This window comes from Triturus cristatus, chromosome 3_2 (genome assembly GCF_964204655.1).
Source record: "Triturus cristatus chromosome 3_2, aTriCri1.1, whole genome shotgun sequence".
Lineage (NCBI taxonomy): Eukaryota > Metazoa > Chordata > Amphibia > Caudata > Salamandridae > Triturus > Triturus cristatus.
In genome coordinates, this window is record NC_140584.1 from 1041321049 (window position 1) to 1041336761 (window position 15713).

A 15713-nucleotide genomic window follows, 5' to 3' on the forward strand; every position below is an offset into this window, starting at 1 on the left:
AGCTGCCACATCCGACAACAGTCTGGCGGCGCATGGATCTTTAGGCGAGCCAGACTTTAGAGCCCTAAGGATCTTAAGAGAGCCAGGGAGATCAATCGGGTTAAATGCTGAGAAAGAAGGAGCAGTATTGCCCCTTAGCGGAACCATTGTGGTGCCTACATTCTTCACCGGTAGGTTTGAAAACGTCTCTTGGATGCTGACTATTTTATCCCTGAAGAAATAAGCCAGAGAGTTGCACCAGGACTCCGAGGACGGTGTCACTATCACCTGGGCGGTAGGTGACAGAAAATGTTGTACAATAGCAAAAATTTCTTTTGAATTGTTATTGGCCCTCTCAATGCGCTCAGAATAGTACTTCCCTTTGGCCACCCCAATGGACGTGTAGTACTGTTTTTGTTTAGTTCTGAGGGCACGTTTGGCAATAGCGCAGTATCCACTCGCACGCCAGGCTCTCTCCAGTAATTTGCATTCATGTTTTAAAGTCCTCAATTCCGGTGTAAACCAAGGCTTAGAGGGGGACTCTCTTCTCAGCTTTTGTTGGCATGGAACAGACAATGTCTCGATTGAACTTGAGAGCCAATCAGTGAACTGGGACACATTTGCTACCAAATCCCCCTGAAAAGAAGGGCGAGAGGCTGCCAAAGAGCTACTAAACCTCCCAGGATCAACTTTCATAGTGACAGGGTGCCGATAACGATTAGCAGAGCGGCACGAGTGATTGATGTCCCATGAAAATAATAAAGGGAAGTGATCTGACCAGGCAACTGGCCTAGGTTTCACAACTAAGATAGGGAAATTGGAGCAGATAATATACAAAGTATGTCCACCGACGTGGGTGGGATCAGTGACCCATTGGGAAAGGTTCGTCAGATTAAGAAAATCCAAAAACACCGCAGAGTCGGTCAGCTCAGAGTGCTCCAGATGGAGATTAAAGTCGCCAAGAAGCACAAACTTAGAGAAACGCAGAGCACGCTCAGCTAGTGCATCCCCACAGGACTCCAGAAAAGCCCTAGCTGAGCCTGGTGGTCTATAGATCAGGGAGCCCCCCAAAGTAAAGTGAGCTGATAGTTGTAGTTGAAAGTTCAGGACCTCGCAATCTCCCCAAGGAGTGCAAGATTCACTGACCAGTGACCAGCAGTCCCTATAAAAAATGGCCAAGCCCCCACCTCTACCTACAGGGCGATCCAGCCGAGAGATTTTAAAACCCGCTGGAGTTGCAAAGGCCACGATTGGGTTACAAGAGGTATCAAGCCAAGTCTCGGTAACAAACAGGAGGTCTAAGCCATTATCGATAATCAGGTCAGCCACATCCACATAGTGTTTTTTTTACAGATCTAGCATTGATAAGACAAGCACTGATAATCTCAGAGTTAGCTGACCTAGCGGACCCAACCAACGAACGGAGCTCAGGAGTAAACCGGAAGCCACAGGCACCACATATATGGTTCCACGAATCACTTCCCCCCCCTTATCACCCTGAAACAGACACGGATTGGGTCGCAGGGATTTCAAATACTCGCCAGAATAGAGTATGACATTTGGCTCAATCGGGCACGGAATGGCAGAGTAGCACGCCCTGCGCACTGACTTAGCGCTGACGGGCGCAGACGGGCTTGCCTTAAGCGCGCCCTCGGCGCTCCGCCGGCACGCCCGCTGCGCTCGTCCGCTACGCGTTCGTCCCGTTGCCATTTTAATAGGGAGTGGCTAAGGTCGACGTGCAGCGTGCAACACCTGGGACGCTGACCGCGATCAGCGCGCGTCTCGTCCAAGATGGCGCCTATCCCTCCAACCTCACCCAAAAGCGCCAGAGAGGCACGAAAGTTTGATCTATTGGTCAGACAGCAACGCGAGTTTGCATCAGGGAGATCAGAGCACACATAAGCTTATTTTTAAAATAACGATTTCAAATACTGTGAGGCACATTAAAACACAATTTTTCCCCCCAAATTCCCGCACTTTCACCAATAAGCAAGGCTTTCTTTTGCATGCAGGTAAGCCAAATCTAATAGCCACTTACTGAGCCAGTTCTAAGGTGGGCGGTGGGATCGCGGTGATCTTGCGCTCGAGCTGGAAGATCTTCTCTAGGAAGCTCTATAATATTGGCCCTTTAGAAGCCATGTATTTGAGCCTCGCATTCTATTCTGGCAGGTATTCTCTTATAAAGACCTCCCGGTTCCCTCCTACAACCCCTCATGGATTTCTATACTATGGCTGCTGATCTATCGCTCAAACACCCCACTTCACTATTTTAGTTTTTTTTTTTACCTGCATGTGGATGACACTTCCTGTATCATAGCAGGACTGCTCCTCGATACCATGATGAGCCTCAATTTGACCCAGCGGGTTAGTGGCTCCACTCATCTGGCTGGCCATGAGCTGGACCTATTGTTCACCAACCATCCTAATCTGACCACTTCACTATCCCATCCTCTCACTTGGTCAGACCATTTTCGTATCTCATTTAGTCTGGCCCTACCCCTCGCGTTGACATTCCAGTTTAGGCCAGGGATTTTGGCAGGAAGTGGTGCAAAATTACCTGTTCATCGCTGGCCCCTGCACTTTCCCACGTTTTGTGGCAGTCAGAAGGGGATTTAGACACTTCAAAGTTTAATGTTTGGCTTTCCTCAGCTATAAACGCGATTGTCCCTATGCAACCAATAAATTCTTCCAGATTAAAACCCTCCGCTCCTTGGTTCTCCTCCACCTTGCGTGATGAGAAGAGCCTCTGTAAAAAACTTGAGAGGAACTGGAGACAATCCTATGATTCTGAGGCAAAAGCTACTTACAGAGCCATTAAGAAATTCCATAAATTGAAACGTGCCATAATGAAAGAATATTACATTGAAAAAGTCAGCTCCGCTGATAATTCCTCAAAAACACGGTTTAAAATAGTGAAAGAGTTTTCTAAACCATCTGCATTATCTAGCTCGATCCCCCCTAGCCAAGAACTCTGATGGTTTATCTAACTTTTTTCATGATAAAATCCTAGACATTTTTTCTACATTCAACCAGTCCGTTGACTCCCCAGTTCTCAACTCCAGGGTAACCAAGGAGGAGGCTTTCACTTCCTTTAAGGTATCTCTATTGATACCTTTTCTCAAAAAATGTTGGCATGCAAATCAGGCTCCCCTCTAGACCCCTGTCCGGCACAATTATTCAGTGCACTTGCCCCTCTTATCATTTCTCCGCTGAACTTGCTTTGGAACACCTCCTTACAAACTGGTCATTTCCCCTTGTCTTGGAAACAGGCCATGCTAATTCCCATCCTAAAAAAACCTGAAGCCGACCCATCGGTATTTAGCAACTACAGGCCCATTTCCTTTTTACCTAAACCAGCCAAAATCCTGGAGAAAGTTGTGCAAGAACAGCTCTTTAACTACACTGAGTCCAGGCAACTTCTCCACGATTCGCAGTCCAGTTTTAGATCCGGCTATAGCACCGAGACTGCACTTCTGGAGGTGTCAGAAACTATTCGCGATTGAGTGGATGCAGGCGAGGCAGCAATGTTAGTGCTCCTCGACCTGTCCGCGGTATTAGATACGGTCTCTCATGCTATATTGATTGAGAGACTGTATAGTCTTGGAATTCAGGGCACCCCTCTGGCTTGGATTAGATCTTTTTTAAGTGATCGTACCCAACAGGTCTAACTTAAACCTTTTGTCTCGGAAAAGAAACCACTTAGTTGTGGTATCCCCCAGGGCTCTGCCCTGAGCCCACTGTTTTTTAATGTCTATGTATCGCCGCTGGCTACAGTGGCAGAATCTTGTGGGGTCAGAGTGATCTCATACGCTGATGACACACAATTAGTGTTTTCATTTAGAGATCACTCTGACGCTAGTTTTTTTTAACTTCAGACGCTGTCTCAGCAACATGTCTACCTGGATGTCACTCAACACTCTCGGGCTTAACTCTGATAGAAACGAAGTGTTGTATTTTAATCAAAAAAATCCGCCTCTACTCCTTCTTTTGTGGCCAACTGAATTGAATCCCCCTCCAGCACCGGTGGTTTCTGCCAGGAATTTGGGATTCTTATTTGATAATGAGTTATCTTGCAAGGCTCAAATAGATAAGGTCACATCTACTTGTTTCGGTAAACTCCGCATGATCCGGAAAATTCTCCCTTTCCTTCCTTTGGATGCTCGCCGAACCTTTATTCACGCCCTTATAACATCACACCTGGATTACGCAAATAGCCTATATGCCGGAGCACCATCCTATCTGGTCAAACGTCTGCAGATTGTGCAGAATGCGGCGGCAAGGATGATCTGTAACATCCCATAGCGTCACTCAATCTCTACTCACTTAAAAAAGTTACACTGGCTGCGCATGACTAGCCGCATTCAGTTTAAATCTCTGGTCCTGGCATATAGAGCAATGCAGGGTCAGGGGCCGGCCTATCTTAGAGCCAGACTGAAGCATGTTCAGTCCAACCGTTCTCTCAGATCAAATCATCTTTTCCTCTTATGTACTCCCTGATTTCGCCGCTCAAGAATGGGTAGCAGAGCATTTGCAGTTATCACCGCTCGATCCTGGAACAACTTGCCACTGTCCCTCCGTTTGACAGAATCGGAATGCTTATTTCGACGCAATTTAAAAACCTTGCTGTTTACCAACGCCTAGTTGCACAGAGACACTCACAACTGCTTGCTGTTCGTAGCGCCGGTACATCCCCGTTGGGGGTAGCTGCGCGCTTTATAAGTTTATAAATAAATAAATGAAATCCAATTTCAGCTCTTTCATGCCCACTTTGGCCAGGTAACTGATGGCGCACAGTCACACTCGTCCAAATTCAAATGTGTTTACGTCTAATATTCAGGGTTAGTAGCATTGTATTCAATATTGTAATGCAGCTAACTTATATTAATGCAAAATAACTCCGTAACACACACTAATTTCTCATATGTGAGGTCCTGTTTTGATCTAAAAGAAAAGTTTTTATGGATGTTGCATGAAACTAACTACATTTATCTGCAAAATCTCTGTACGCAGAGTAGAGCCTCGTGGAGCATGTGAAGAAAATCTTGCACGTTGGGAGCATTCTGCTGGACCTTGAGGTGGTAGCAAGTCTTGCAGTAGAACGTGCACAAATTAAGGTTGAAAATCGATGAGCAGTCTAATTAAAACTAGACAAAGTAACAGAAAATCTATAAGTCCTCTTGTGAAAACAAGACAAATAGCTGAGGATGCACTAGAAAATCCAGTAATAAATGTAAGGTAATATTAAATGTGTTCCAGTATAGTTCCAGACATCCAGAAAAAACATAAATATTGTGAAATAAAAGGAATAGTAATGATACTTTAGATGAGAGGAAAATCGGGAACATATTGTAGAAAATTGTAAGAAAGCTGAGAGGGTTGGCAGATATTCTAGTCCATCCATCAACTTGTTGATGATAAGGTTTCTTCCGATTGTCGCCAAGTGCAATTCAAATTACGGATCCAGATATGTTAGAAGTTTAAACAAATATTTACTTCAATGGAAAGGATTCCATCAATTTCTGCTCCCTACAGTCCTCTCTTACCATCTCTATCTAGAATGTTAGACATGTTTCATCATCAACATACCAATAAGATTAGAATGTTGCAGTCTTGATGCAGCTGGGACTGCCAGAGGGAGACCTGGAATGCAACAACCAGTCTTGGCATTCAGCTAGTGCTTCAGTGACTGACCTTAATAATTTTTGTATTGCTGGACACACCCACATCATATGTGTAGGAACGTGCCCCTTTTTGCATGGTTACCCCCAGTTTGTGCCTGACATCTGATGCAACCTGACTTGATGTGCCCTGGGTCCCTGCCAATCAGGTTCCCAGGGGCTGGGTTCTTTCCTAAGACTACCTCTGTACCAAAAATTGGCACATGTCTGGCCACAGTTAAGCCCCTTGTAAGCGGTACCATGGGTACCAAGGGCACTGTGACCAGGGAAATCCTCTAAGGGCTGCAGCAACTATTGTGCCACCCTTACAAGCTCTCTGGGTCCAGAAACAAAGCCCATGCTGGGCAGAGGTGTCATGCCTCTTCCCCCAGATATGCTGGGTCCACGAAAAGGGGAGCTTGAAAGGCCTGCCACCTTTGGAAGTGGTCTCTGTGTGGGGTCTGACTTTTGCTGCCCCTAGCAACTGGCTCCAGCCGGTTCTGGCCCCTACTTTGGGCAGGAGAATCTGCAGGAAAACCAAGCTAGGAAGAGAGATGTGCCCACCTTTGCCAACCCCACTCCTCAGGTGGGGGAGGCGAGGTGAAGTACAAATCTCAGTCGCCTCCATCTTGAAGATGGGGGGACTCAGCCAATTAGGGAGAGGCTCATGCCCCCTCCCACTGGAGTGTGGCATAATAGGGGGTGTACCCACCCCAAGAAAGGGACTCATTGGTCCCGACCTGCACCCCCCTTTCATGCCCCTAAAGTTAGTATTTAGGGGCAACCCTGAACCTTGCCTCCTCAGATTCGATGAAGATAGAAGAAGGACCGAAGAGCCAATCTGATCCAGGAAGAAGAGGAGGACACCAACTGCTCTGGTCCCAGCGCTACCGGCCTGTCCCGTCTACGACCTGCCTACAGCAAGAACCCCAGCGAGGCCAGCAACCCCAAGAGCCCGGATGACCTGCAATCATCTTACAGACTCTCCTGTGAGCACCGGATTTGCTCAAGAAAAGACTCGCCCACAGAATCTGAATTCCAGCAACTCCGTGATTCTGTACCACTTTGTACCCAGCGCATACTGACCAATTTCGAGAGGCTCAACACTACAAGGAGGTCTTCCCAGCGATCCGACGCCAGAAGACATCCCTGCACCTGACGCCCCATGGCCTTGGGTGGCCCAACCGACGGTGTCCAGGTATCCCCCAAGATCCCAACCTACCTCTCCAGCCGGTGGACGCCTTCAGGAAATCCCCCTGCCCGAGCCTGCAGCAACTTCACAGAACTGAAGGTCTCCTTTGAAAAGCACAGTGTCCCCGACGCCTTTTTTGGCTCCCGGCCGCCCCAGTGCCGCTGGTGGTGCAACTCCTGTGCTGGTCATTGACCCCTGCAGTGCTGACCTTAACCCTAGGAGCTTTGCTCCCTCACCCGAGTGGCCTGCTCGTCAGCAGTCCCTAACTGAAGGCCCTCTTAGCACCAGCGGCACCATGCACCCGGCCGCCCCATTGCCACTGGTGGTGCAACTGGAGTGCCCATCTAGACCTTGGGTAACCTTGGTCCTAACCCCCAAAACTCGCACTCGTAAGTCGTGTACTTTTCTGAGAAACTGCTATCACTTTTCCCCTATAGCAACCCATGTTAAGAGACTTTGGGCCTAAAATGTTGAACTGATGTTTGTATGGAGAAAAGAGAACTAAACTGCAAAGTATAAAAAGTCTTACTTGCCTTTATTGAGAGATCCTAAGGTGTGGTATCTAGCCATACCACCTCACTAATCAAAATATTCCAAAAGTAACTAAAAAGTAATCTGAAAGAAATTACTGTGTAATTCAAACTGCATTTTAAAGTGATACATACCTGTAACAACTGCAAAATCCATTGTCCAATTGCATTTCTGTGTAAAGGTCTACAATTGAAAGAATATGTTCGAGGCATATGAGCTGCAGATTACACACCTTTGCATAGATCGCCATCTGGTGTTGGGCCCGGATGTTTGCAGTTTGTTTTTCCTCTTGGAAAGTCTTTTGGAAGTCACGAGGTTGGTGACTCCTCCTTTGGATCGTATTGCGCATGGGCTTCGGCTCCATCCTCAGATTGTTTTTTTCCGCCATCGGGCTCGGATGTAATCTTCGCGCTCCGGTTCCGAACATTTTCCAGTTCGACGATCGAAGCGGAATCCTCACCTCACATCGCGGTATTGTTTTGATCACGATCTCCTCAATCAACGCACCTTCTCATCGACAAATCTTCGGTTCTAGTCCTCGACGGCGGCCTTCGGGCCTACCCAAGCTCCGGTCCCGGCTGATGGAAAGAACTCCGTTCAAGAAGTGCCCTCGATGTGGGTCCAAATTCCCCCACACCGATCTTCATGAGGTGTGCAACCTCTGCCTCTCCCCTGAACACGAGGCTCGAGACTGTCCGGCCTGTAAGTCTTTCAGACCGAAAAAGACTATTCGGGACCGAAGAGCCAGACGAAACATGGCACACTCCTCGACCTCCGTTCCAGTCGATATCTTCGAAGACGACATCCAAGATCCGGGACAGCAGCGCACCGAAGAGGACCTCGTCAGTACTTCCGAGGCTGACGACTCAGATGTGGAGGACATCACTCCGACGCAGAGGGTCGTGAGTAATATACCCCCCACACCCGCGCCAACACCCAAAAAGGCTTCGGTCACGCCTTCGCCTCCGGGCCTAGGCAAGCCCAGAGACACTGCTTCACACACCCCACCTTCGGGCCCGGTGAAGAAGCCAAATAAGGCTCCCGGCGGCTCGGGCTCGAGCCAGCCTGCCAGCGGTGCCGAGAAACACACTTCGGCACCGAAAAAGAAACCGGCCTCTACCTCGACACCGAGCTCCGCACCGAAGGCCTCGGGGTCGAAACCCAGCGCTTCCGTACCGACGCCATCTTCGGTACCGACCAAACCCCATAAGGCCCTCGGCACCGACACTTTCAAGCCGAAGCCCACCTCGGCGCCGACCAAGAAATCGGAGGTTCCCAAGCCCAGTGCTAAGCAAACTGGCACGGACAAGCCTAAAAAGTCATCGGCCACGAAGACTTCGGTGCCCACGAACCAAACACTGTCACAGGAACTATTTACACCGGATGCCTTACAAAAAACTCTCACCAGGGATCAAGAACTGGACATTTGGTACTCTCTTCCAAAAGGAGATATTTGGACAAACCGACTCCGCCTCCACCTCCAAAGAGGAAGGACTCTGCTAACTCCCCTTTCAGAATACCTTCCCCACCTTCTCCACCTCCGCCTTCTCCACCCCCACCTCATCGCTCTCCGACCCCGTCTCCAGACGATGATGATCAGGGGAACCCATATCACGATACAGGGGATGTGCCCCAAGACCCCACCCCTACAGGATCCCCAGACCCATGGGACGACTACAATAACCCAGATATTCCCGACGTCCCACAAGATGACCTTTACCCTTCTAGGCCATCTCCACCGGAAGACTCATTCGGTTTCCGCCACCTACTTCAAAGGGCGGCACACTGACCCAGTGGAGCAGGATTTCCTCCTCGACACATTTGATACCACACATAGGTCTACCTCCATACTACCTATGCTCAAGGGGGTGGTAAAACTTGCGCCAGAGGTTTTTAAGGACCCAGTCAGGGCCAGGGTCATTAACCCATGCATAGAGAAAAAGTACAAAGCTGCCCCCACAGATTCTGCCTAAATCAAAGGGCCAGCGCCACTAGATTGCCTAGTGGTTTCCACTGCACGAAAAAGGTCAAATTCCCAGGCGTCAGGCGAAGCACCACCACCTGACAAAGAGTCAAAGCTACTGGACGCGTCAGGAAAGCGCACTGCGTCACAGGCAGCCAATATATGGCGTATCGCCAACACCCAAGCGCTATTGGCCAGATACGATAGGGCACATTATGATGAATTAGAAACCATAATGCACCACCTCCCTGAAAGATACAAAACTAGGGCCAATGAATTAATTCAAGAGGATAAGACAATAACTAACACCTCTATACGCTGTGCCTTAGATGCAGCAGACACAGCCTCCAGGGCCATTAATACTAGCGTCCTCCTCCGTCGCCATGCTTGGCTAAGAATATCAGGGACAAGCCTCCATCCTGAATCATCCCTTTGACCAAGAACACCTATTCGGCCCAAAGGTAGATGAGGCCCTCGAAAAAATGAAGAAGGAAACCGATACGGCGAAGTCCATGGGAGCCCTGCAGTCACACCCTCCTAGGCGCTCTTTTCGCCGCTCTTCCTTTCGGAGTACATCTAGAGGCTACTCCTCAGATAGCGCATCCACTTCCTACAAATCCCCCACTCAGTCCACCTTCACAAGGGGTTATCAAAGAGGCGGCTATAGGGGAAATAATAATAAAGGCAGAGGCAAAACAAATACCGCCCGCTCGCCACACCGCCTACCCAATGACTTCCCCCCGCTCCCTCCAGACCATCCCACTCCTTTCGGGGTCAGACTTCAAAATTTCCTTCATGTCTGGGAGACCATCACCTCAGACAAGTGGGTGAACCAAATTATTCGGTCAGGATACTGCCTGGAATTAACATCTACCCCCCCAAACATTCCACCCAGGCAACGCCCAATGTCACAAGAACATTCCACATTACTAAAACAGGAGGTAATCTCCCTCCTACAAAAACATGCAATAGAACAAGTTCCCGTCAATCAGCAAAATTTAGGGGTCTACTCCCTATATTTTCTAATACCAAAAAGGGACAAGACTCTACGACCTATTCTAGATCTCCGGCCCCTAAACACATACATACATTCAGACCATTTTCACATGGTAACGCTTCAGCAAGTGCTTCCGCTCCTCTCCCAGAACGACTTTCTCAGCACACTGGACTTGAAAGACGCATACTTCCACATTCCAGTACACCATGCTCACAACAGAAAGTACCTCAGATTTGTAGTGGACGGGCAACACTACCAGTTCAAAGTGCTCCCATTTGGAGTCACAACAGCACCACGGGTATTCACCAAGTGCCTAGCGGTAGTGGCGGCACACCTCAGAAGACAGCACATTAACGTCTTCCCATACTTGGACGACTGGCTGATAAAAGCCACGTCCTACCACCAATGTGTACACCACACCGCCACTACAATCCAACTACTTCACCAACTAGGCTTCACGGTGAACCACCAAAAGTCCCAGCTAACACCATCCCACATGAAACAATAACTCGGTGCCACCATAGACACCTCAAAAGCAATAGCCTACCCCAATCCGGCCAGGATTGCAAGCATTCAGGCTTTGCGACAAAGATTCATACTTCAACACTCCCTCCCAGCAAGAGTGTTTATGCAACTGATAGGGATGATGGCCTCTTGCATTTTCATAGTGCCCCACGCAAGACTCCAGATGCGTCCACTTCAAGAGTGCTTAGTGCGCCAATGGAACCAGGCCCAGGGGGCAACTGACAGATCTGGTGTTGGTAGACGGTCGCACCCATCGCTCTCTGCAGTGGAGGAAACCTTTCCAAAGGTCGACCGTTCCTGGACCTGGTTCCACAAATAATACTAACAGACGCATTGCTCTCCGGCTGGGGAGCTCATCTATTACACCTCACAGTGCACGGCACATGGACGCCGCAACAAAAGTTACTCCATATCAACCATCTGGAGTTACTAGCAATCTCTCAAGCCCTAAAATCTTTTCAGACACAGATTTCAGGCAAGGCAGTCCTCATTCGCACAGACAACATGACGGCCATGTATTACATTCAAAAACAAGGCGGCACACACTCTCCACAGCTCTCTCAACTAGCACAGAGCATATGGAGATGGGCAAATCCTCACAAGATCTTTCTCCTAGCCCAGCATGTACCAGGAGTCCAAAACACCATGGCAGATCTGCTCAGCAGACAGACGCAACAGATCCACGAGTGGGAACTTCACCCGCAGGTTCTTCACCCGTTCTTTCAAACGTGGGGGCATCCACAAATAGACCTATTCGCCACCCACGCAAACAAAAAATGCCCAAGCTTCGCCGCCAGATACCCACACCCATTGTCCAAAGGAAATGTGATATGGATGAACTGGTCAGGCAAATTTGCGTACGCCTTTCCACCTCTCCCACTAATTCCATTAGTGGTGCGAAAGCTACAGCATTCCCTCACCCTGATCCTAGTAGCTCCAACATGGGCCAGACAACCGTGGTACACCACGCTGCTGGAACTCTCGGTAGTACCACACCAAAAGCTACACCTCTCACCATGCCTCCTAACCCAGAACCATGGAGAGATCAGGCACCCGGACCCAGCTCAGCTCAACCTTGCGATCTGGCTCCTGAAATCCTAGAATTCGGATACCTAAACCTTCCCGCTGACTGTATGAAGGTCATCAGAGAAGCTAGACGCCCTACCACTAGAGCCTGCTACGCTGCCAAGTGGAAAAGATTTGTTGTCTATTGCCATAACAACACAATCAATCCTCTGGACGTGTCTATACAACACATCATATGCTACTTACTCCACCTACAAAGGTGTAATCTAGCATATACCTCCATTCGGCTACACCTCGCAGCAATTGCGGCTTACCTACAAAACAGGCAGCACCTATCACTTTTCAGAGTACCTGCCATTAAAGCCTTCATGGAAGGCCTAAAAAGAATAATTCCCCCCAGAGTACCACCTTCACCTGTGTGGAACTTAAATATCGTTCTCACAAGGCTAATGGGGCCGCCCTTCGAACCCTTGCATAAATGTGAACTGCAATTTCTCACATGGAAAACAGATTTCCTTGTAGCCATCACTTCCCTTAGAAGGGTCAGTGAGATACAAGCACTTACCATACAAGAACCTTTTCTTCAAATGCACCAGAACAAGGTTGTTCTCCGTACCAACCCAAAATTCCTACCTAAAGTCATTTCCCCTTTTCACCTAAACCAATCTGTAGAATTACCGGTATTTTTCTCGCAACCTCACACTGTTGCAGAAAGGGCTCTACACACGCTAGATGTCAAACGAGCCTTACTTTACTATATCCAAAGAACACAACCTTTCAGAAAGACCAAACAACTGTTTGTCTCTTTCTCTCCACCACACAACGGCAACCCCATCTCAAAATCAGGGATAGCTAGGTGGATTGTAAAATGCATCCAGATTTACTACCACAAAGCAAAACGAACGCTATCCGTTCCCCCTAAAGCCCATTCTACACGAAAGATAGGGGCTTCTATGGCTTTTCTAGGGAACATCCCATTAGATGATATCTGCAAAGCAGCTACATGGTCAACACCGCACACTTTCACTAAACACTACTGAGTAGATGTGCAAACCAAGCAACAAGCTAGTGTGGGCCAGGCTGTACTAAAAACACTATTTCAAACCACTGCAACAGATACCGGTGGTCGCCGCTAAGGTTGGGAACTGCTATATAGTCTATGCAAAAGTGTGTAATCTGCAGCTCATATGCCTCGTACGGAATATGCTACTTACCAGTATGCATCTGTTCTTGGCATGTAGAGCTGCAGATCTACACACGCCCACCCGCCTCCCCAGCTACCTGTATCTGTTCCAGTCTATCTTATTTAGATACAACACACATGGGTTTCTTCACTGTTATTACTACGCTCCATCTTTCCCTGCTGGCGAAAAACAATCTGAGGATGGAGCCGAAGCCCATGCGCAATACGATCCAAAGGAGGAGTCACCGACCTCGTGACTTCCAAAAGACTTTCCAAGAGGAAAAACAAACTGCAAACATCCGGGCCCATCACCAGATGGCGATCTATGCGAAAGTGTGTAGATCTGCAGCTCTACATGCCAAGAACAGATGCATACTGGTAAGTAGCATTTTCCTTACCTACCTGACAGACTTAACAATGCTAAGTGGGGCCTTATGTATTTTTCATGCCTATCCGCTTGTTTTATCTACAACCGCAACGCCACTCTTTGTCGACAAATTCTGGTCCTGCTTAGGTCGTAAACATCCCTCCCCTATATTGATGTGTTATCATGGGTACTACTGTTTATGATATTGTGGATTTGCACAAGCACTACTCAGGAGACCCGTAAATAGGTACCAATATTGGGCTCGTGTGGAAGGGATTCAGCTTAGAAACAGAACTATGCCTGGGACCACTGAACATCAGTATGTAGGAATCGAGTCACCATATGACATCAGTACCTATGGACCAAAAATCCAGACTAGCTCATAGTGCCTTACTTGCTGTCCTAACCTTTATAGAGAGACAAGTATTTTGGCATCCCAGAACACAACACTCGAGACCCTCTCGGGGATCGCGGAAGCAGGCCATCACCTTTTCTCTCATACGTATCACAATAAACTGAAAAGAGACGCAGGGAAAGCTTACAATATTTATTGAAACTGCTGTGCTCTATTTTGCTATAACTGTGCTGCAATTAAGACATATGCAAGTCAAAAATGTGATTAGCATAATGAACAAACTGTACACAATGAAAAGGCCTGTCATATTGGAATACAGTTGTGCATAAACCTACTCTCACTATGGAAGCACAGCGATATCTTTGAAATCTCAGGGATTAGTGGGGGACACCATACCAGGCATACATAGGTATTTGCTCGACATCTCATCCAACAGAGCTCTTTCTCTTCTAGGGACCTTTGCTCTACGTAAATGTGTTTTTTCTGTTTCGAAAACAATATTCTGGTTTATATGATGTGTTGCATGTTCAAAATAGCAGCTGGACTTGTCTAATATGTACAGGTGTTGGTGTCTGACCTCAGACAAAATTGAGCATAGTGTTTTTTGACCTTGTATGAAATGTCCGTCTAAATCCCAGCCCAGGAACTTAATAACAAAACTTGTGCAGTCTATTTGTAAAATAAATGTGTAGCACCAAAACAAGCATGTTCGTGTGCAAAGCAAAGGCAACATACTATGTGGAGTTAGGCTAACTTAAGGGAGAAAACACTGTGGGCCTATAGGAAATACACAACTGCTTTTTCAATAAAAAGTGTTTCCACAGTTTTGACCTCTGCTATCCATGTCGTCACCCTTTGTAGATGTGCTGCCAGATTGTAGTACTTAGGATCTGGTACCTTTAAGAAAAGAAAGAAAAGACAGTTCCAGTTTGGCGAGGGCCACTCTTTCTGCTGCTCCCCATATCAACTCTGAGACCATAGTCCTGAGCTCAGTGAAGAGTTTTTCAGGTGTTGATACTAGAACTTCATGAAGGAGTAAAGAATTCTGAGAAGGATGATTATTTCCATCAGTGTCAATTCAGCAAGAAGAGTAATTTAGACTAACACATTAGACGTTAATATTGGCATGTTTTTTTTTCCCTCTTCCAGATTTACAAGATTTCCGATCAGCATTGCAGAACTCGCCTGGCTCTCATCATAAACAATGAGAAGTTCGACAGTATTCCTGAGAGGAGAGGGTCTCGGCACGATGAGATTCAAATGGAGCGCCTACTAAAAGGACTTGATTATAAAGTGGAGATCAAGAGGAACCTGACTTCTGAGGTACTGCCAGAGAGACTCAAGGTGTTCCTTCTCATCAATTATTGCTTCACTGTCTTTATTTTCTCTTACCTTTCTTTAGAATTAGCTTTATGGGCAAGCAAAACACTGCTCTGTCATTCAGACTTTCTGTAAATAACCTTATAAATCCTAGCTGACCTTTCTTGGGTGTCCTTAAAAACTGCACGTGAAAACCTCATATTTACACTACAACCGGATTGCTCTCCTTTTGCGCTAGACTTTACTCTGCGTGAGTTGGCACTACATCCCTTCTACTACATCGCCTAACATTACATATTTTCGGGGAGAGATCCCTCTAGATCACACTCATTTATATTTGTTACTCTTACAAATAACATTTACATCATCAAAGGTAAGTTGCATATAATGGGTTATTTGTAAAGTCCTGCAATGTGAGGTGCACCCATCACGCGATCAGCAAACCATAATTGTGTTTTATTGTAAACAGCAGGGCATTTTCAAAATACGCTCTTGGTCCATGTCTGGAAAGAGGAGGGAAGACCTGCATGTCAGGCTCCCCTTGTGACCTTTCACCCTCCCCATACATTCCACTTGGCAGTACATGCTTTTTAGGTCTCGCCTTGCTATCGCGTAAGC

At 47.4% G+C, this 15713-nt stretch overlaps 1 protein-coding gene across 7 annotated transcripts in view; it reads left to right on the forward strand.

Annotated features, from left to right (window-relative positions):
- Positions 1-15713, forward strand: part of LOC146859070 (caspase-1-like) — a 264504-nt gene that overhangs the window by 112729 nt on the left and 136062 nt on the right. For all 7 annotated transcript variants that reach the window (XM_085649725.1, XM_085649727.1, XM_085649726.1 and 4 more), the window contains exon 4: positions 14925-15098. In XM_085649725.1, coding sequence (XP_085505851.1) covers positions 14925-15098 — 174 coding nt within the window. The remainder of the gene's footprint in view (positions 1-14924; positions 15099-15713) is intronic.